Source organism: Penicillium waksmanii (assembly GCF_028829765.1).
Source record: "Penicillium waksmanii strain IBT 27052 chromosome Unknown utg000004l:1.0-5674109.0:1.0-5678898.0, whole genome shotgun sequence".
In the NCBI taxonomy this organism is placed as follows: Eukaryota; Fungi; Ascomycota; class Eurotiomycetes; order Eurotiales; family Aspergillaceae; genus Penicillium; species Penicillium waksmanii.
This window is the reverse complement of record NW_026643251.1, coordinates 2,516,461-2,537,288: the sequence shown is the minus strand read 5'-3', so window position 1 is coordinate 2,537,288 and position 20,828 is coordinate 2,516,461. Positions and strand designations below refer to the sequence as shown.

The following is a 20,828-nucleotide window of genomic DNA, read 5'->3' as shown; positions in this document are numbered from 1 at the left end:
TACCCCTTGCAAGCTGAGCTGCCGAAGTCAAAGTTTAAGTGCGCGGGCGAGAGGTCAATAGAAGGAAGGAGGCACTTGGGTATTCGTACACCGTACAGAGTACAGAGTAGATCGAGAGGAGATAGGAGACAGAGAAGGAAGGATGGACAGCATTGGACGCGTGGTAGTTAAGATTTCCCGAGGATTGGGTGCTGGGGAGCGATCCCTGCCCGGGCTTTGCCTCTTTTTCGCGTAGTGTGGTGTTAGTGGAGACGGATCTGGATCGGCTGGAAGACGGAGTACTCGGAGTATTCCGTGGATGGAATAGGGTGCTTGTACTCAGAACTAGTCCATGACTACTGAGTAGAACAGCATGATATGGATGCTGTGCAGCAGAGCAGAACATAATGTGAATGAATGCTGTACGAGTGCTCTGTACTGTGCCCTCCGTAGTGCTAGCACTCTGTACATGAACATGGACAGACTCTGATCAGCATGACCCACTCGTTCATTCCGAAAGAAAGGAAACCGACCTGTCACCTCATGATGAAAGACCCAGGAGGCAAAGTAGGTGGAAATGGGGATATGTAGTCATAACAGGCTGCGATATAACTTGGCCAGCCTGCCAGCCTGCCAGCCCAGCCCTAACTCGACAGTGGACAGTGGTATCGACAGTGGTCAACCAGTGTATCCATACCAAGCATTACCGTACAGACTGTAAGTTACCATACTCCATACCGTACACCATACCATACCATATACACCATCGCTCCTTCCCCTCCATTGTCATTGCGCATTCAGACCAGTCGACTTCTTCTTGCACGATCTATCTGATACGCGGCTTCTTCTTCTTCTTCCTCTTCTCACTTCCTCTCTCACACTTCACTTCCACTTCATCTCTCTCTCTTTTCTACCACTTATTCTACCACTTATTCCATCTCATCTTCCCTCCCTCGATATGGGTCCCTGGTCCGATCTTCGCCGCATCTGATTATTTCTTTGTTCTAGTCGCTCCACCCAACCCCCCTCAGAGCTTCTCCATCGGCGCGTCCGTTTGCTCTCTCACATTTGTGGCGGTCCTATTCCTTACAATACTTATTCCTTCTTCCTGGTTGCTGCAGCCTCCCTGCTGAGCTTACCTACCTTGGCGACTTCGTTCCTTTCACCAACGCGCGCTGCACTTTTCCCTCCCCGACTCCAACCCGGTTCCTTTTTCTCCCACTCGAATCCTACCGGTACTCGCCATGTCCATTTAAATCCCGGCGCCTTTTCTCTAAATTTTTGTCTCCTTGTTAATACATGACCTCGGTCCAGTTGCACGGCTTCTCATCGGTATATTGACGCGCTTCCCTTCACATCTCGTCCTATCCTATCCTGATCCTGTTTGTACTGACCCCGTCTCCAAGAGCTCTCGCGATCCCGTTCCGACGCGGACTTCACCCTCCTCCGATGAGTCGCATGCCGCCGCCCGAGGGGCATCATGGCCCGCCCCCGGTCCCGCATGCCTATGAACCTGCCTCTGCCTGGCGGCCTCCATATGCGCCGCATTATGACAGTCATGCTCACCATCACGCCCATCCCCATGCTCCCGCCCCGGAACGCCGTCCCCCCCCACCACCCAGGCCACGCTCCCACCGCCAAACTACCCTGCCATGCATGGCCGCGAACTGCCACAGCTACACCTCGATGGTCCCTATAGTCGCCCCGGCAGCTTGCCAGGTTCAGCCGGCCCTGACCCTCACCCCTCACAACATCCTTTTCGTCCACCTATGAACGGAACCCCCCACGAAGCCTCGCCGCATTCCGCCCCGCCAGAGTACCGTGCGCCGCGCATAGGCTATCAACCAGAACCCCCCCGGTCCGGGCGAGACGACGCCTACTTCCGGTCCTCTGCCTCCGCCCTCGCAGTTTATGTCTCCTGCTCCAGTTTCCGCTCCAACCCCTGCACCTTACGGCCCTGACTACTATCAGAGCGCGGCCTATGGGCTGCGTCAGCGCAAGGCAGCTAGAGCGCAACAAGTATGTTTAACAACATGTGTATTGGAGGATTATACACGTATACGCATCCTCTGTGTGTAGGGTTGACTAACGATGTCCGACAGGCATGTGATCAATGTCGAGCGAGGAAAGCCAAGTGCGACGAAGGACGCCCAGAGTGTAGCCACTGCAAGGAGAATGGGTTGAAGTGTGTCTACAAAGAAGTGCCAACTCACAAGTCTGTCTCTCCTGTTGGAAAATGATGTGGAATCGAGTAATCCAGAATACTGACCCCAAGACCAGACAGGAGAAATCTATTCAGCCTATCATGACCCAGCTCATGCATTTTAAGGATGAGGTCCTACAAGATCTCAAGAGAATTCATAACGAACAGGAACATAACGCCAACCTTCTCTCGCGACTTATCAGCGGACATGGTTCAACCGTGCCCGATCAAAATCGATTAAGTCAATCAGCTATCCCGGCCCCAGCTCGTGAGCTTCCGGTGAAGATGGAATCGCAGGTCTTAGCGCCGATGGATCCGATGACAGAGAAGAGCCCTTATGGACAGCAGCAGAGGTTAGACCCAGCTACCGTCAGTTTCGATGAAACAGGAATGAAGGGGGATAATGAGGGCGAGCTTTCAATCCCGCTGGAACATACGACCGCGGCTCACAAGCTGTTGATGTGGCCTTCAATCAAGAAGTTGTTAAACCCCCCACGACTACGATAAGGACTATGTGATGGGATTGGAAGGACAGCGTGGTGTTACCAGCATCTTCGATCGCGGCGAAGACTCCTTCTCGGCCGACGGCTCATTCTTGCCGTGGAACCAGAGCACACCAAATGGAGACCTGAACGCTCACATGCAATCCGGATTACCAAGCTGGGCAGGCTCAGCATTACAAGACTCGGACGCAGATATCTCTCGATTTGGTTTGCTGCGGTTGGATGGGAAAACTGTCAAACGCTACTTCCACAGCTATCTAGACCAGATGCACCTGCTGCATCCTTTCCTCGACCAGAGAGAGCTCGAACTCAAAGTGGAGGCGTTTATTCGGTGCTATTGCCCTACCGATGCTAACTCACTCTGCCGTGAGAAGAAGCGCAAGCGCTCAGTCGAGGATGTGGATGGCAGTGGCAGGGATGGTTCGACAAAGCCACCCGTGGGATTGAATATAGATTGTGCGATTGTTTTGCTGGCCCTTGCCGTCGGCGCCATTTGCGAGACCAAATCTCCGCTCCCGGGACCCGTGATGGAGAAGGAACCCGATTACCGACATCAATTCATCCCCGGTCCAAGGCAAACCATCCCAACACCCGCTAACGGCACCAACACGATCAATGGTTTCCTTTCTCCCGCAAACTCAGACTCTGCTCTCCCATCGAATACATCTTTCTACGCCCCATTTGAGGCGGCGAGTCATTCTTTCCCATCCTCAGCAACAGAGTCACGGCCCGATAAAGCTCCGATACGACGGTCTACCATTCATGATAGCCAGCCTAAGAACTACCAAGTGATCCCAGGGCTAGCCTTATATGGATATGCGATACAATCTCTGGCATTACTTCACTCTGGTATCCATCTGGAGCATGTACAAGCGAACCTGCTTGCGGGTATCTATGCTGGACAGCTTGCACACCCATTCTCAAGCCATAGCCATATTCATAAGGCTGCTTGGGCGTGCCAAGTTCTTGTTGCCTCAAAAGAGTACAAAGCACTGGAAGGAGGTCCAACACAGGATCTCTTTAACTTTGTATATTGGACTTGTTTGCAGTTGGAGAGTGATCTTCTGGCAGAATTGGATATTCCCGCCAGTGGCATATCCCGCTCCGAGTCTATGATCCCTCTTCCGAAGGGAAGGTGGACGATCATACCCATGCCGAACGACATGAAAGATCCTCATGTTTTGATGATGATGTTCTATTCAGCCCAGATTCATCTCCGCAAGGTTCTTAACCGTGTCCACACGGATCTTTACAAGGTTGAAAAGGAAGGTCAATCTCGGTGGTCATCCAGCGTCCAAGAAGCTCTTAGTCAGAATCTGGATCTCTGGCGTTTCAGCCTTCCCGATATTATGATCTGGAAAGACGAGGATCCACCTGCCAAGGAGATCAATGCAGCTCGAATGCGAGCTAAATATTACGGAGCTCGGTACATCATTCACAGACCGCTATTATACCATGCTCTCCATTATGGCGGATCTGGTGCGCGTGTGGATGCGGTGGGTCAAACGTCTGCTGTGGACTCCCCCACGGGATCAGTGGGCAATTCCCAGCCACAGCAAATGTCTCCTTCTATAACCAATACCTCCCACCGGGCGCAAAATATGACACGGATGCTCAGCGACATCGGTACAGTCTCAAGCAACCCTGCCGCTGCTTTCCCGAATGGTTGGACGCCACCAACCGTCAACTTGCGAGACCTCCCTTCCAAACTTCGACGTGCCTGCAAGGTCTGCGTGGACTCCGCCATTCTTAGTACAAAGGCCTTCGACGGCATCGAGGATCCGTTCGACGCTCTCAGCAACGCATCATTTAAAGAGGAGCCGTACAAGAACATGCAGGATCCACTAGAGGGCCACCGTATGGAGGATCCATTCACCATGGACCCGAACTTTACCTCAAAGGATGAGAAGAATCGACTTGTGGTTACTAATATCTTTGGTACAGCCCATGCGTAAGTCTACAACAACCAAACCCTCAACCAGACAGTCCCCGTCTCCGCTTACTCTTACTAACCTCCATTCTAGTCAATTCGGAAACCTGCTCGTCCTGTCGGCAACGTACATGTCCACCCTCTCCGAGCTCGTCGATCGCGACGAGCTGAAAACACTCCTCAAACGAACCATTCGCTTCCTCCTGCGCAGTGAACACATCTCTCCAACCCTCCGCGCTGACGCCCGAATTTTGACGGAAATCTACAAGAAGATCTTCCACCACTCCCCCACGCTGGAGAAACCCAGTACCCCTTGAGGAAAATTCCTCAGTCTCATGATGACATTTTCATATTCCCATCCTGGCCAAGATTGCCTTGACCACGGTTGTTGGTGTTCAATTGGCGCGATACGACATTTTTGTTGGATTTTGGATTTTAGCCCCATCCCCCTGTCTTGTCCAGGTATTTACCCCGAGCATGGTATAAAACCCAACACCCAGCGTATTTAGGATTGGTATCCTACCTGGACGAATGACAGGGCGGACTGTGTTTTATTTGCTGCGAAATTGCATTTAGTGGTTTCAATTACGGTCTATCTAACGGATATATGCACTTCTTGATTCCGGGAGTTCCGGTGTGGCCATCACTTTGTTTTGCATGATAAACCGTCCATCGCTCATCTTTCTTCGATCGTTAACTTTGGGGCTTTGGTCCCCCACAGCCACTTTTTTTCACTCTGATGCATATTCCTTTTCTCCGGTTGGCCTGGTGTTCCATTTGATTTTTGATCTATCTATATCCATATCCATATCATCCACAATGAACGAAGTGGCTTTGCCGTTCCCGAATTATTATATTGTCTTGTGACTACTTGTATCCTACTCTACCACCACTTCCTACTATCATATTACAACCATTTGTAGTACCGTGGCCATATAGCTCTAGGTCCAGAAACTTGAAGTCCCATTGATCATTGAAATCATGTCATTATTCATCAGTATGTGCTAGAACTACTAGTACAAATGTGCATCCCGAAGTATCCTCCAGGACTCCTCTCTTCTAATCTACTAGACGCAAACCATGGAATCTAAACAAAAACCCTTCCTCCAACGCCAACCATTAAAGCCAAACCCCACAACCACCCACCCCAAACCTGCGTACTACTACTAGTGATAATCCTCGCAGCCACATTCTTCTCAACCCCCCCTCGACCCCGTCTGACTTGCACTCGCACTCGCAGACGAAGAATTCGTCAAACTCCCACCCCCACTAAAAGCAACCTGCGCCCCCTGCACACCATCATTCCAAAACTCCCGAACAACCGCCGCCCCAATTTCCGCAACGCCATACGTGGACGCCATCAGGTGCGTTGAAAGCGCGATGGGCGGGACACTCGCGTCGATTACGCGGACGTTCTTTAGGCCGTGGACGCGGAGGTTGGCGTCTACGACGCCGCCTTGGGATTGCGGGAGCATGGCGCAAGATGAGGAAGGATGGTATTCTGTTCCGGCGTTTTTGCGGATCCAGGATTCCCAGTCGGTGTCTGATTGGGTTGATTGGCCTGGGGAGGATTCGGAGGTGAAGTTTGTTGACAGGGGGGGTTGTGTTTCCGAGGCTACGGGCGAGTTTTAGGGCTGTTGTTAGGATTGATGTGTCTAGATATCAAAGTTAGAATTGAGTCTAGTATTTTCGAGTCGGTGAGGAAACGCACCGGCGGAATTGGAAAGATAATTCGGATCGATGACGGGATAATCCATCGGATCTGATGAATTGATATAAACCCGTCCATGGGAGTAAGGGTGCTGAAGGGCAGCTGTGATGCCGACGTCGCCATTTCCGTCACTGTTCATAAAGAGTAGTTCGACCAGGCCGGTGGGGCTGTTGAATATTTTGGCCGTCGTGTTGTAGATGGCTTTGTAGCCTTCCAGGACTGTGTCTTCGTAAGTGGTGTTTGGGGCGCAGGAGTCCATTTTCGATTGGATGCTTGTTAGTTCGGATTGTAGGGTATCCGCGTAGATGTTGCTTGCGTTTACGTAGGCCACGGCTGAGTCGATGTAGGTTAGGAAGAGGGGGTTGTTCTGGGGTTTGTTAGATGTTGTTCAAGTTCAAGTTCAAATTCTACAGATTGATGGAGGTTGGTGTGGTGTTAGCTTACCCTTTCACTGCCGTTATCGTAGAAGATTGATCCGGCTGTTTCGACGTCTGTGGTCCATTTTATGGTAGCGCTCTGGTTGGGGTTAGTTATGGATTGGATTTTTGGCGAGAGGAGCGAGCCCTGGAGTCAAAGCACATACGAGGTGGTCCTGGAGATGCTGGCCAACGCCAGGAAGTTCGTGGACAAGATCAACACCAGCACTGGAGAGGACATCCTTCGGTCCAACTCCACTGTGAAGAAGAACTGCCGGACTACCGATAGAGCCCGCGGCTAAGATGACTTCCTTGGTAACGCTGATGGTCTTTTTCGTCGTGCCGTTGTCAGGCGTGTACTCGACCGCGTTGGCGGTCAGGTTGGACGAGCTGTCGAAGATAATGCGTGTGACGTGCGCGTTGGCTAGGACATCATAGTTGCCACGATCAGGGAGCGGATCGAGATAGCCGGTTCGACTGTACGAGCGGGTCCAATTGCTCGGGTTGATGCAGGATGTCGAGACTTCTGCACCCCAGTTTGAGCCTCCGTACATATCGTCGGAGATGGGGATGCCGATGTTTGCACAAGCTTCTGACCATTGGCCGACTTGGTCGAATGAGCTGAGGTAGAGTTAGCGTTTCCACTCGTCTTGTGTAAATATGTACGTGGGTGTTATTGTGAACATACAATCCAGGATACGAGGCGTGGATCGGACCATCGCTACCGTGCGTGGATGAATCCCATGTGATATCCGCCTGTGTCTTGACATCGTCTGTTGGCGGCGAGAAAGTCTCACTCTTCTTCATAGCAGAATAGAAAGAGTCCCACGACCAGTTCTCCGCACCGTCCATATCGCCCAGCATACTCTGCCACGCGTTAATCTCATTCTCGCCCGGCCGAGTCATGTACAGCCCATTGATGGCAGAACTACCACCCAGCACTTTCCCGCGGGGCCAGTAGATCTCACGATCATTTGCATTGGGTTGCGCGACGGTATAGAAGCCCCAATTCAACGGTGTTGTCCAAAGGGAGTCGAAATATGAGTATGCCGGGGTATCTAGATGAGTTGTTAGACGGTGCGATAAGGGCAAGAAGGAGTATTTTGTCCCAAGGTAGTGCTGAAGATGGAATGGACCTACCAATTCGATTCCGATATTCATCTCCATTGCCACCGGATTCCAGTACCAACACTGTGTGGTTTGTATCTTCTGCCAGGCGTCCTCCAAGCACGAGGCCAGCCTGACCTCCGCCGATCACGACAAAATCGTACGAATCGGCGATTTCCGTGCGCGGAGATAATGCGAGCGCGAAAGGCGCGACAAGGCCCGCGAGAAGCTGAGCAGACAGCACCACACGCATTATGATGAGGGCGATGTGCGAGAGAGATTGGCAAAAGTGGACATCAAACAGGCAAGAAAGAGGAGCAGTCAAGTAGGTCGGAGAGGAGAGAAGAGAGCTGAATTAGTAGAGTGCTGCTGCTGCTGCTGGTGCTGATCTACAGCACTACGACAGGAAAAGGAAAAATGGCAAAGGGAATAAAGAAAAAAGAGAGGGGGAAAAAAAAAAAAAAAAGGAAATATGATATCAAGAAACTGCGCTATCGAAATAAACACCGACGCCTAGCCCCTCCTCCCAAGGTTAAACTATGAATGGAGGAGTACCCGTAGCTTGTCGCTGTTGCGCTCCGCGGTCGTGCAGGAGTCCACCAGACCAGCACGCGACGATATTGGCCGGGCCCTGAAGCCCCCGAGACAAGGCGGGGGCCATGATTCAAGATCTCCAGCTATCATTGTCCAATGGGCAAATTAGATCTCGATAAGGTGAAACAGACCTGACGCAATCCGTGGTAAGGATTTGATATCATGTCGAAACCACGGCTCTATCGCAGATTTTTCAGGGGTATCCGATTCGATTCGATTGCCGCGTGGTATCCAGCACGATCGATCGGGGGAATGGTAGATGCACAATGCACATGCAGCAGTCGAATCCACGGGAAAGTACTCGGCAAAGGCAACTAGTAAATTATTAGTGCTGCATTTAGTGAAGTGTGGACGGTCGCACAGAGGGATCACCACGTTGCTAGGCAGGTCCGTGTGTTGCTATGTCCCATCCACCGCCTTTTGTCAGCCCATTATCGCAAGCCTGAGAACCTGAGAACAGCAGAGGGAAGAGACCGAGACTGTGTGCCCAGGTGGGCTGGGAGTGGGTTGGTGGGTTGGTTGGTCGGTGGTTGATTCTTCCCCGATGGCCCACACGGATAGGAAGGTCGCTAGTTGATCATCATCAAAAACAGGGAAGCCTGGAGCCCCGCCAGGATGGAAATTCCGATTCTAGATGTTCCGATTCTAAATTCTCCGCTTAATGATGTCTTCTTTGTTTCTTTTACGGTGCCACATTCCACATTTTTGATTTTTTTTTTCTTTTCGACGGAGGCCGGTGGGTACTCCGTACTAGAAGTACAGCAGGAAAATCAGGATATAAATGCTTAATTATGGAACACTCATCTTGACCGATACTAAAAAGGAAGTAGTAATTCTGCCTCTGGGATTTCTTGCCTTCTACTAATATGTAAATATTTTCTATAATTATGCGACTGCCGCGCTGCAGGTGAGCCTCAACCTCGCCACACCACTGGCCGTTTTTTGCAGGGATTTTAGACCAATCATAGTTAGACATTCGCACTGCCACGTAGACGGCCACCTCATCGCAAATTCGACTCTGCGAGGTGCAAGACAACTTGAATGCTAAAGCAGTTTTTACATTATTGAGCACTGGTTTATACTGTACACTCGTCAAAATGACCCACCGCAGACAACCCTATGACGACCCCGCTCAAACTCAGAATGACGACCGCGTCACCGAGCTCAAGGAGAAGCTGTCCAGTTCAATCGAGGGATCAAAGAGCAACGGGCGAGATACTGAAGATCGATTATCTCCATTCCTTCGGTTTGGACCCTCCTGGGCAGAGATACGTCAGGAATGGCAGGATGGGTCGCGGGCCAAAGTGATCGTCTGGTTTGCCGTGGTTTCCCTCTTTGGTTGGTGTTTGGGTCAAGGGATTAGCAAGATGATCTAGACACACAGGAGTCCTCTGTTTCTCGTGCGGGGATTGACGGGCCAAATTGTATTGGGATTGAGGAAAGCGGGGGGAGGTGGAGTGGGGGATCATTCGCTTGGGTCAACGTCTATTCAAAGTCTGTTGGGGACTCGGATACGCTCTTTTTACGATTAAATGTCCATCGTTTACTATTTGTTTTATACTAGTACTACTCAGACTACACATCTACAACTTGCGGGTCTACTGTTTATCTCTTTCATCTTCCAGTGCAAATACGATTGATTTCTTCTCTCTTAAACTCTCAGTCTCAATAAAACAATATCAGTCAATAAACATGCGAAAACCAACCTGCCTAGTAAGTCAAATCTCTATGCCGCGGGAACGGGTTCAATATCAAACCGAATCTGAAGCCGATTATCGTGATTCAGAGGGTCGACTGCCCATGTAGCGACCCGTGTAATGCGCCGAGTGCCCCGGGAAATGCACCCAAGACCAAGTATGCGACAACTTTCCCAATACGAGAGCCTAATAGGCCATCGTATTCCGGGGTACGATAATCCCAGGTCTCGGGCTCCTGTTTTGGCCATGCTAGTCTAGGCCGAGTCTTCTCGGTATATAATCCCCTCCTCACGAAGGGATTTGTCTCTGCATTTACAACATGTTGAACATAAACATGTCGCAAAGTATGCATCTCGAAGTTCCGGGTATAAAGGGCCTGTGTTAATTCAGAAATCTGATAAGCATCCGACCTTCTATTACGGCGAACGGCACATAGAACAATCACACCTGGACCAGTATCTCCAACCCAAAGAAAGTTGGTGGCTCGAATCTGAAGTGACCAGTATACTGGGCCCGGAGCTATTCCAAGATCACTTACCTGGTCCGCGAAATCCTCACCCATAACATTACGTCTAGGTGGTAGCGCATAAGGAAAGTTCGCTTCTACCTGTTGCATTGTCAATGTTGATGGGTTAATAGGGCAGTCTGGCGCTTCGGGGTCATCTATCCACTGGCGTCGCAGCCCTCCATGTGCTTGCAGTCGTCCATATGGGAGAGGATACTCGGCAGTCGGATTCCATGGATCATCATCACGCGTTATTCCTATAGTTCCAGGCTGCGGTCCACTAAATGATGGTGCTGCTGCTGATGGAAACCCTGGGAGTTGCTGCCACATAATAGGGGGTGTGATAGTCGACGGACCAGCTAATGGGACGAGAACAGGTGTTGACGGAGGGGGGGGGCAGGAGATGCCCCAGTGAAACCAGGAGATGATGCCGCATCCTCTTCTTCTTCATCTTCTTCTTCCTCCTCCTCAGGAATAGGAGCTAGTGGAGCAGGACCAGGGTTCAAAGCAGCTGTAATTCTAGCCGCCTGTTGAGCTTGGTGCCGTGCCCCTGTCGGCATCTCTTGCAGTTCAATATTCTCAGTTCCTGTCTGGGTTGCAATCTCATGCTGGGCGAATCTGCAAAAGGCAAGAGAACAAACGTTAGTGCAAGCAGCACACAAACCATCGAAGATAGCCTCGCCAACACCTCTGGCTTGCTCATTGCCTTGCTCACCTTCACGGGCTCTATCCATGCCCCGGCGGGCAGCTCCTATGCATGATCCGCACAGGCAATCGAACATAGCATCGCTCAAGCGTCGTGCCATGACGAAGTGATGTAAGTAGTGGTAGTGGTAGTAGTAATGATAGTAGCAATGGTAGTAACAATGGGCGTACAAGTAGCAGTACTGTGCGTGAGTGGTAGACTATTCTATATCCAACAGCTAGGAGCTGTTGAATGGGTGAAATAGCCCGTAGTACTCGCGGTGGAGTACTGAATGCTGCTAGTAAGCTTGATACATCTATAATTCGTGTTATTCGAGGCATATTTATATCTCGAACTCGATGAGTTTGTGGCGAGAAATTTTACAAGTAAGAGGCCCTATCTTTCAAAGAATGTGATTGTTAGTCTTCGGGTTCAAGTTCAATTCATACAAGTTCCAATAAAACAATGTTGGCAAGATGTCCTATAAAGACAAAGAACTTGGAACTTGAAAAAAAATCTGACTGAGAACAAAAAAGCTTAAAATTAGATATAGATCAAAGGTGTCAAGGTATAATCTTATTGCAGACAATGAGATAAGAGAATTTCTTTGGAAACGTGCTTGGCAGAGTTGTGCAGTCACCAAGTTGGGATTACTCGCGCATAGGGCTGGAGGGTAGTCAAGGAGCCCCTGACTGACTAGCGACAGCGGCAAACTCCCTCAGCCCAAATTGACTCTGATCAATGCATAACGGAGCTCACCCCGGTCAATGCAGTCAATGCAGTCAATGCAGGATCAAATGCATTTGTGTGCGCGGACCTCGGCTTCCCCGCAGAATGGCGGCCCCATGCAGATCAGCAGGAGCTGCTTCATTTACTGCGAACACCCACGTCCTCGAGTCTGCGTTGCAGCATACTCAATCCACTCTCAGCAGTGAGACAGTACTACAGAGCCCCTGTACTCCATTGCCCCACTATTTTAACTACTTGATTTATCATGGCATCGCCAGCAAAGAAGTGGTTTTCCAATGAAGGTAAGCAGGGCTGACCGTCTCCACCAAGGGAAGAGCTGAGAAGACTAACTCTCCACAGGCTTCACAGCAGATGTTCTGGGCAAGCTTATATCCCGAACACTCCTGAGTCCCTGGAAAATTGTCCCAATATTGGCATTAGCCCAATACACCATCAAGGGCCGAGAAATCATCGAGTCACGCCCTCACCTCCTCAAAGCGCTCCGGGCCCTCGCTACCCTAGCCGTCCTAGGCCGAATCGGCGCCTGGCTCGACCACCGCGCCATCAACAACGGGCTAAAAGATCACTATGACTGGAACCGCGAAGTGGTCATCCTAACCGGCGGCAGCGGAGGCATCGGCCGACATGTGGCGCAAATGCTCGGCGAGCGCGGTATCAAAGTTGCCATTCTAGATATCACCGCGCCAGACACCGCTCTGCCCAACAGCGTGCGCTATTTCAAGTGCGACATCACTTCCGCGGCGGATATCAAAGAAGTCGGCGCCGCGATCCGGGCCTCATTCGGTCGGCCAACGATCCTGATCAATAACGCGGGCATTCTGACCGGTAAAACGATCCTCGGGACGACCGAGGCGACCACGCGACGCATGTTTGAAGTCAACACGCTCGCGCACTACTGGCTCGCGCAGGAATTTCTGCCCGATATGATTGCGCAGAATCACGGGATGGTGGTGACGGTTGCTTCACAGGCGGGATATACGACGACGCCCAATATGGTGGATTACTCTGCTTCGAAGGCCGGGGCGATTTCGTTCCATGAGGGTCTTGCGGCAGAGTTGGTAACGAGGTATGATGCGCCGCGGGTGCGGACTGTGTTGGTTACGCAGGGTTTTACGAGGACGCCGCTTATTGGGGTGTTGACGCCGGAGGATACGTGGTTTAATCCGTTGCTAGAGCCGGAAACGGTGGCTTGGGGGATTGTTCGGCAGGTTCTTAGTGGGGAGAGTGGGAGTGTGGTTGTGCCTGGGTCGGCGGGTTATTTGTGTCATCGTCTCCGTGGATATCCACTGTGGCTTCAGCATGGATTGCGGTGTCGATTGGAGAGGTTGGTTCGGGCTGGTAAATAGGGGGGGGTAGTGGTAGTGAGGGTGCAAGTAAATAGTAGGTAGTAATTGTCAATATCTGTCCAATTTTGTGTACTACTTTGAGTCCTCATAGTGGCACAGGTAACCGCCCGGGGCATAGTAGCCATGGGTACGTCAACTTTAATGTATATAAAGTGCCATTGGCAGCCCTGGAGTGCATCATGACCTCGGGATGTATATAGTTACCTACCCAACTGGCAGTATCTATATCCACCACCACTCGCAACACAATTCCCCTAGGTACTACCCCTTATTAAGTACCACTAGTATATTCCCTCAGGTGTAGGGACTAACTGAGTAATTAATTGATACTCATACAGTATAGTACTATACTAGGGATACTATGTGTACCATAGTTACTGTATGTACTTATGCACTGCTCTGTTGTCGTGGCACGTGCACTCTCCTCACCGCGATTTGATTCGCTCCACTCGTTCGCTTCAGCTCCCACCTCTCTTTTGCCATCTGCATTCCTGCCATCTGCATTCTTCGGACTCGGACTCTGCACAATTTGACAGCATTACCTAGGTAATCTTTGAGTTGGAAGTAGTACTACTACTATTGATGTACTAGGTACGAGTCCCTCCGAGTCACTGTGTGGTTCCCCGATCTCACCCACCTCAGCCATCTCTCAGTGGGTTCACCAGTCCCGCTTGGGCCGAAGATCCACGGTTCAGCTCCGTTGTTTACTCCCCCCCCAAACAAACCATAACATCCTCCACCTTTTACTTCCACCTATCTTCACCAACCTCCAACTTTACCTTCAATCGACATTCCATTCACCCCCCCCCCCCCTCTCACATTCCCCCACATGGTGTCTCTCTCCCTCCTAATTAATTGCCCACCATGTTCAAAGCCCTCATGGGCGGGGGCAACCGGTCATCCTCCGATGTCCGAAGCACCACCAGCTCCAGCTCCAAGTCCAGCCGTCGCAAGACCGATTCCAAGTCCACACATAGCCGCAAGTCCTCACGGGGTGACGACCGTGATCGCGGCCTGGGTGACTTGGTTGACTATGAGCCCTCTGCGTCGGGGAGCCGCCGTACTGCTTCAAGCGCCGCTGGTGATTCTGTCGCTTCCTTCGTGACCGCCGAACCCGAATCCTACGATTCCCCCGATCGCATCATCGAGCGGACCCCCAAGCGCAGAGATAGCGATCGAGAGAGCAAGACCTCTCGCCGCCGCGACCGCGACCGTTCCGAGAGTCGCGACCGTGACCGTGAGCGTGAAAAGAGAAAAAGCCGCCGAGCGACCGATGACGATTTGGATCGCGAGGACCGCCGTGAGCGCCGGCGCACACATTCGGGAGACCCCTATATGCCATCCAGTGCTCCCGGCGCTCAATTTGCCGCCGACGTGGCAGCGCCTGGCTTTTCGCAATTTCCCGGCCAATACGACAGTGGAATGCCGCCGGCGGCCTCCTCGCCCGCCCACGACTCTAATCCATCGCCGTATGACCCTCATGTACAACAGCAATTCCCTGGCCAATTCCCCACCGGAACTGCAGAGCCATATATGCCCCCGAATCCCGCCGGTGCTGCCGCGGATTATTATGGTGACCAAGGCCAGTCCGTCGAGCAGCAACCTGGCATCCGGCCGCCTGACCCTCTGGTAATCCCCGCCCATCAAGCGCACTTGCAAGCCGCCTCTCCTACATCCAACCCCCCGCCGGAGCCTAGCAGTGTTGGTGCAGTCGGTGCGGCCGCCTCTTATTTCGATGACGCGGGTCCCGTTGAGTCGCAAGCCGTTCCTTCAAAACCCTCCAAGCCCTCAAAACCTACCAAGCCTAGCAATAGCAAGCCTTCTGCCAGCGCAGTCCCTGCAGCAGCACTAGCAGCCACCGCGGGAGCTGCAACATACGGATTGGGACACACGTCGTCCTCTTACGAAAACACCCAGTCCCAGCATTCCAACTCTGCCTATCACCAATCGGCTTCGTACTCGCAGCCGGCTGCCACTAGTACCAGCAAGCCGCCAAAGCCTTCTACATATGGTATTGGTTCCGGCGTTGGAGTTGCAGCAGCAGGTGCAGCAGCAGGATATATGCTCGGCCATCAGCATCACTCCTCAAGCCCGGAGAGCGCGTCTCAATATGCTCATCAGCATCAGCATCAGCATCAGCATCAGCATCAGTCTCAGCACTACGAGGAATATTCCCAGACTGGTCTGCCCCCATATGCTTCTGGCTCTCATAATGCCATGATGGCAACAGGAGCTGCAGGTGCAGCGGCGTATGCTGCCCATGCTGGTCATTCTCATTCTCATTCGCATCCGATCTCGCACCGTCCTGGATACTACCCCTACGCGCCCGGTGGTCTTGCCTACCAGCAGCGTCAGCGAGGTCCTCTCTCGAAGTTCGTGGACTTCTGGCGCGATCCGGAAGCTGTAGGACGGTTCGAGGATTACACCGAAACCATTGGTGTCTGCAAGTACTGCTTTGATCCGCATACCTCCTCAATTGATGCGCCGCGCAAGCATCACTATGATCGGCGTCGACACTCTGCCGATCGCTACAGCGCTAGCGGTTCTTCCCGAGTGAGCAAACTCAGTCGATACCATTCTTCGGAAGATGAAAGTCGGCGCAAGCGATCGAGCAAGAAGTCGTCCTCGTGGTTGCCGGGCATGCTGGCTGGCTACGCCACAAAGTCAATCTTTGCCGGTAAGGATTTTGATGACTCCTACAGTGTTCGCTCTGGTCGTATGGCTGGTGACCGTGTCTCTCACGATGGTGATGATGTCTCAAACTCCGACCGCAGAAGCTATACTTCGCGTGGTGTTGTCCGCCGGACCGAACGCAGCCCACAGCGAGAGTACCACTCAGACAGCAAGCATTCTCGACGGACCCGTTCTCGCTCGCGATCTTCCTCCCGATCTGGTCGCCATTCGTTTGTCAAGAAGGCTGCCTTGGGTGCCGCTGTTGGTGCCGGTGCTCTTGCTGTCGCGAAACATCACAACCGAAGCCGTAGCCGTTCTCCCTCGCGGACTCAACGCCGCAAGGAATCTTCTTCCGACTCCTCCTTTGTTGACTTTTCCCAACCTGCTCCCAAGTCTGTTGGAGGCTTTACCTCTTTCTTTACATCCAACTCTGAAAATCGCGCGAGGAAGCGAGAGTTGAAGAAGACTAGCAAGAAGAAGAAGACCAAGCGCGGATTTTTCTCATTCAATAGTTCCTCGTCTTCCGATCTTGATGCCGACCTCGCTTTTGGAATTGGATTTTCGAAGAAGTCCAAGTCTAAGAAGGAGAAGAAGAAGAAGAAGGGCAAGAAGGACGAAGATATTAATGCAGCACTTCTTGGCTTGGGTGCTACCGCCACTGCCCTTGCGGCTTCATCTCCCAATCGTCGCAGCACCGGTCAAATGCTAACTGGCAGGGAATCTCGTTCTCGGCACTCCCAGTACGCTTCGTCTGCGAACGAGGATGCAGAGTGGATTGACGCTGATTCAGCTGAAGACTCCCCATCGAGCGTTAGCTCCGCCCTGGCTTTCGGTGGTGCTCACAGCAGCGATTCTCATTCCGATTCCAGTAGCAGCCGTGGAGGCTGGGGTTGGAGATGGGGAAGCAAGAAAGACAAGAAAAAGAAGGAGAAGAATTCTGCCGCCAATGCTGCTATGGCTGTTGGTGCTGGTGTTCTCGGTAGTGCTGCTATTGCTTCTGTTGCTCACCAACGCGATAGTCGTCCATCTAGCCAGGCTGGTAGCCTGCAGCAGGTTTATCCTGTGCCTACCTCCGATCCTTCTCGCTTTGACGTTGCCAACATGTCTCCATCTGTTGTCTCCGGTGGTCAAACTCCTCTCGTCCGCCCCGGACCAATTCCTCTTCAGCAGCCACAGCCTTTCACGCCTGTCTCTCAAGCCATTTACACCTCTCAAGGCACCATGCCAGGCTCTATTCCCGCGTACAGCGCACCTGTTGTTCCTGCTATCTTTGCCAATGAACATGATCAGTACGACCCTCGATTCCAAGGCTCTCGGGATGCTGCCTGGAGTCGAGATGATGTCGATATTCGCAAACCCCGCCGAAGCGACTCCTCTCCGGTTTTCCCTACTCAAGAGACTGCATCAAGTCTCAAGCGCCGCTCTACGGCTAAAGATCAAGCCTCTGTTTCTTTCAACCTGACTGACGAGCAGGCCGAGCGCGAACGCCGTCTCAACCGTCGTAACCAGAGATCGCGCGAAGATTTCCACGACGACCAATCGGTTCAGTTGGTCGACCGCGAAGAAGAGGATGCTCGGCGAGAAGCAGACCGTCGCGAGCACCGTCGCAAGGACCTAGAGGACGAAGAGCGTCGCGAGAGCGAAAAGAACAAGAGCTCTTCCTCATGGGTTGAAGCAGCTGCCGTTGGAGCCATTGGCGCAGTTGCGGTCGGTGCCCTTGCCTCCTCTCATAAGTCGGACAACGCCTCTGAGATTAGCTCTCAGCGCGTTTCTCGTAGTGAGAAGCGTCGAGCGGAAAGAAGACAGCGAGGGGATGCCGAATCGTCGATTGTGTCAAGATCTGACATCCGGGAGCCTGTTGAGAGGGTATCATCAGTGGAAACCCGTGATGCACCAGGCAAGCGTTCATCTCGGAAGACCGCCTCTCCATCCCCTGTCTATGATAGCTACGCTGAATTCTACGCGCCTTCCGAAATTCGTCACAGTGCAGATGAACAAAAGACTCGCGATGTTGCTGAGCAGCCTTCGATCGTTGAAGTCGTCCCTGCTTCTGTCCGCAAGGCCCGCGGAGAATTGCGCGATGAAGACATGTCACGATTCGGACAAGAACCTTATGCAAATCACGAAGGACTGCCGTGGCCGGTTCCACGACTTAATTACATTGATCCCACCCCCCCCTGTTAGCGTGAATGGATCTGCTCTGGGCATGTCGACCCCTACCTCCGCAGCGCGAGCCCCCGAAACCGAACAACTCGTCGAGTATGTCGAACCCGAAGAGCATGTTGAGCATGCCGAAAATGTCGAGCCCCCCGAACCCGTTGCGCGTAAGCAGCGTGAGCGTCCATCAACTGGCTCTCGTGTTTCCTGGGGCGAGCACTCAACCCACGAGTACGAAGTGCCTTCTTCCTCCGAGCAAGATCCGCTTGAGCATGATATCTCTCCCATGGAAGACAATGCCAGAGACCTTTCTCTGGGCGACCTGGAAAAATCCAAGTCCAAGTCCAAGAATGTCAGCTCCAAGTCTGGTTACGGCGATGACATCGAATTTGCTGCCATAGTTGCCGCTGGAACTGAAGCAGCCGGCTTCGATCCCTCCTTCATCATCGATGATCCGAAATACCACACCCGCACTTCCCCACCCGGCTCAGGCGACGAAGGAACATTCTCTCCGCGATCGAACTGGGCTAGTCAAAATCCCGAACGCCACGGCTATGTCGAGGGCGAAGTCGGCAGCTATGATCACCAGTCCAGAGATATCGGTCCCGTCAACGAGCCATTCTTGGCTAAAGACAATGATATTTCTTCATCCCCAACTCGTGAGCGCAGTTCCATTGCCCAGGAGGTAATTGAACAATTAAACGGCAAGCAGTCTCGACACGAATCTCTCGATGACCACGATGTTTTCTCCATGCCTGGTGGATTTGGTGATGATGAGCCTCGCCATGTTGAACCTCGCGATGACTCCTACTCGGCTGTGTCTGCTCCCGTTTCAAAGGAAGATAAAAAGAAGTCGAAATCTAAAAAGTCTCGTCGTAGCGGCGATGATATTGATTTCTCTCGGGAACTGCCTGGCGATGTTCAGCCTTTTGCGGAGGAGACTCCTGATGCTTCCCGCGATGTCGAGGTTCCGTTTGATACCTACTCGGCTGTTTCTGCTCCCGTTTCAAAGGAAGATAAGAAGAAGTCGAAATCTAAAAAGTCTCGTCGTAGCGGCGATGATATTGATTTCTCTCGGGAACTGCCTCGTGATGTTCAGCCTTTTGCAGAGGAGACTCCTGATGCTTCCCGCGACGTCGAGGTTCCGTTTGATACCTACTCGGCGATTTCTGCTCCCGTTAGCAAGCAGGACGAGAAGAAGTCGAAATCCAAGAAGTCTCGTCGCAGCGGCGATGATATTGATTTCTCTAGGGAACTGCCTCGCGATGTCCAACCCTTCGGAGAGGAGACTCTTGCTGATGTCCCCCGAGATGTCGAGGTTCCATATGATACATACTCGGCTGTTTCCGTACCCGTTGGGAAAGATTATGAGAAGGCAAAGTCTAAGAAGTCTCGTCGCAGTGGCGATGATTTCGATATCTCTCGTGATCAGTCTCGCGATGTCGAACCTTATTCCGAGGCTCCCCGTGTTGATTCTCCTCGGGATGTTTTTGACGACCGATATGATTCGCGTTCGGCTGTCTCTGCTCCTCTCGAGAGAGACTCGGAGAAATCGTCCAAGTCAAAGAAGTCGCGCCGCAGCGGTGATGATTTCGACCTGCCTCGTGACTTGCCCGTTGACCTGACTCGTGAAAATGTTTCTCCTCCTGAAGACGATGAAGGTAGTGACGAGAAGAAGAAGCGGCGCAAGCATCGCTCCAAGCGTGATAGCGATACTTTCTCCGTTGATGACGATGCCCGATCCGCCGTGACCTCCTATGAGGATGCGGATAAGTCTGAGCGCCGCAAACACCGCCATCGTTCTTCTGGCCTTCGCGACTTTGATGACAATGCTTCAATCACCTCCTCTCCCGCAAACATTGACGAGACGCGTGAGAAGCGCCGCAGTAAGGACAAGGATGAGAAGCGATCCAAGCATGAGAGTGACACTTTCTCCGTTGACGATGATGCCCGATCTGTTGTGACCGCTTATGAAGAAGGAGACAAGTCTGAGCGTCGCAAGCACCACCGCCGCCACCGCTCCTCTGGCAATGACTTTGATGACAATGCTTCCATTACATCTTCTCCCGCACGCATTGATGAAACGCGAGAGAAGAGTCGGAGCACTAGCAAGGAAGACAAGGAAAAGAATCCTGCTGGGTTTCTGCGCAACCTCTTCGGTTCCCGCGTCTCGGCACCTGCTGATGACAGAAATCGCTCTACCTCCTCCTTAGAGAAGCGTTCATCTCGGGAGGCAATATCAGAGGCTGGCGTTGACGACGAACGGCACCGCCGCAAGAAGCGTTCTTCCAAGTCGCGCAGCTCCAGCCGTGGATCGAAGCGGGATGATTTTGATTCGGACAAGGATGCAGAGCTCCGGGATGGTACCAATCTGGAAGAATATCGATCACGTCGGCAAGAGAAGGAAGAGCGCCGTCGCCATCGGTACGAGGAGATCGTCGAATCTGGGAAGCGAAGGGATAATGAGAAGGTATAGCATCTGAAATTTTTCTTTTCTTTTTCTTGTTGACATGTTTGAATTTGATTCTTGTACACTGTTATGTGCCATATTTAGTTGCCCCTTTTGTTGGGT

General features: G+C 52.1%; 7 protein-coding genes across 7 annotated transcripts; 4 read left to right on the top strand and 3 right to left on the bottom strand.

Annotated features, from left to right (window-relative positions):
• Positions 1–1,437: 1,437 nt before the first annotated feature.
• Positions 1,438–4,932, top strand: clcA (putative C6 finger domain protein; the record flags this gene model as incomplete). Its single annotated transcript, XM_057262972.1, has 6 exons — positions 1,438–1,740; positions 1,816–1,998; positions 2,082–2,194; positions 2,260–2,551; positions 2,691–4,636; positions 4,710–4,932. 6 exons carry the CDS (start codon positions 1,438–1,440, stop codon positions 4,930–4,932), a joined length of 3,060 nt encoding a protein of 1,019 aa, XP_057124633.1.
• Positions 4,933–5,811: 879 nt separating this feature from the next.
• On the bottom strand, positions 5,812–8,102 carry N7481_003752 (GMC family oxidoreductase; the record flags this gene model as incomplete). Its single annotated transcript, XM_057262971.1, has 6 exons — positions 5,812–6,230; positions 6,327–6,693; positions 6,771–6,842; positions 6,910–7,363; positions 7,431–7,800; positions 7,883–8,102. The coding sequence occupies 6 exons, from the start codon at positions 8,100–8,102 to the stop codon at positions 5,812–5,814; spliced, it is 1,902 nt and encodes a 633-aa protein (XP_057124632.1).
• Positions 8,103–9,540: 1,438 nt separating this feature from the next.
• Positions 9,541–9,819, top strand: N7481_003751 (uncharacterized protein; the record flags this gene model as incomplete). The annotated part of the gene is made up of 1 exon (XM_057262970.1): positions 9,541–9,819. One exon carries the CDS (start codon positions 9,541–9,543, stop codon positions 9,817–9,819), a length of 279 nt encoding a protein of 92 aa, XP_057124631.1.
• Positions 9,820–10,225: 406 nt separating this feature from the next.
• N7481_003750 (uncharacterized protein) lies at positions 10,226–10,975 on the bottom strand (the record flags this gene model as incomplete). The annotated part of the gene is made up of 2 exons (XM_057262969.1): positions 10,226–10,516; positions 10,679–10,975. The coding sequence occupies 2 exons, from the start codon at positions 10,973–10,975 to the stop codon at positions 10,226–10,228; spliced, it is 588 nt and encodes a 195-aa protein (XP_057124630.1).
• A 29-nt stretch (positions 10,976–11,004) lies between these two features.
• Positions 11,005–11,451, bottom strand: N7481_003749 (uncharacterized protein; the record flags this gene model as incomplete). The annotated part of the gene is made up of 1 exon (XM_057262968.1): positions 11,005–11,451. One exon carries the CDS (start codon positions 11,449–11,451, stop codon positions 11,005–11,007), a length of 447 nt encoding a protein of 148 aa, XP_057124629.1.
• Positions 11,452–12,324: 873 nt separating this feature from the next.
• N7481_003748 (short chain dehydrogenase/reductase family protein) lies at positions 12,325–13,426 on the top strand (the record flags this gene model as incomplete). The annotated part of the gene is made up of 2 exons (XM_057262967.1): positions 12,325–12,361; positions 12,420–13,426. 2 exons carry the CDS (start codon positions 12,325–12,327, stop codon positions 13,424–13,426), a joined length of 1,044 nt encoding a protein of 347 aa, XP_057124628.1.
• Positions 13,427–14,290: 864 nt separating this feature from the next.
• Positions 14,291–20,732, top strand: N7481_003747 (uncharacterized protein; the record flags this gene model as incomplete). The annotated part of the gene is made up of 2 exons (XM_057262966.1): positions 14,291–18,234; positions 18,284–20,732. The coding sequence occupies 2 exons, from the start codon at positions 14,291–14,293 to the stop codon at positions 20,730–20,732; spliced, it is 6,393 nt and encodes a 2,130-aa protein (XP_057124627.1).
• Between the last annotated feature and the right edge of the window lie 96 nt (positions 20,733–20,828).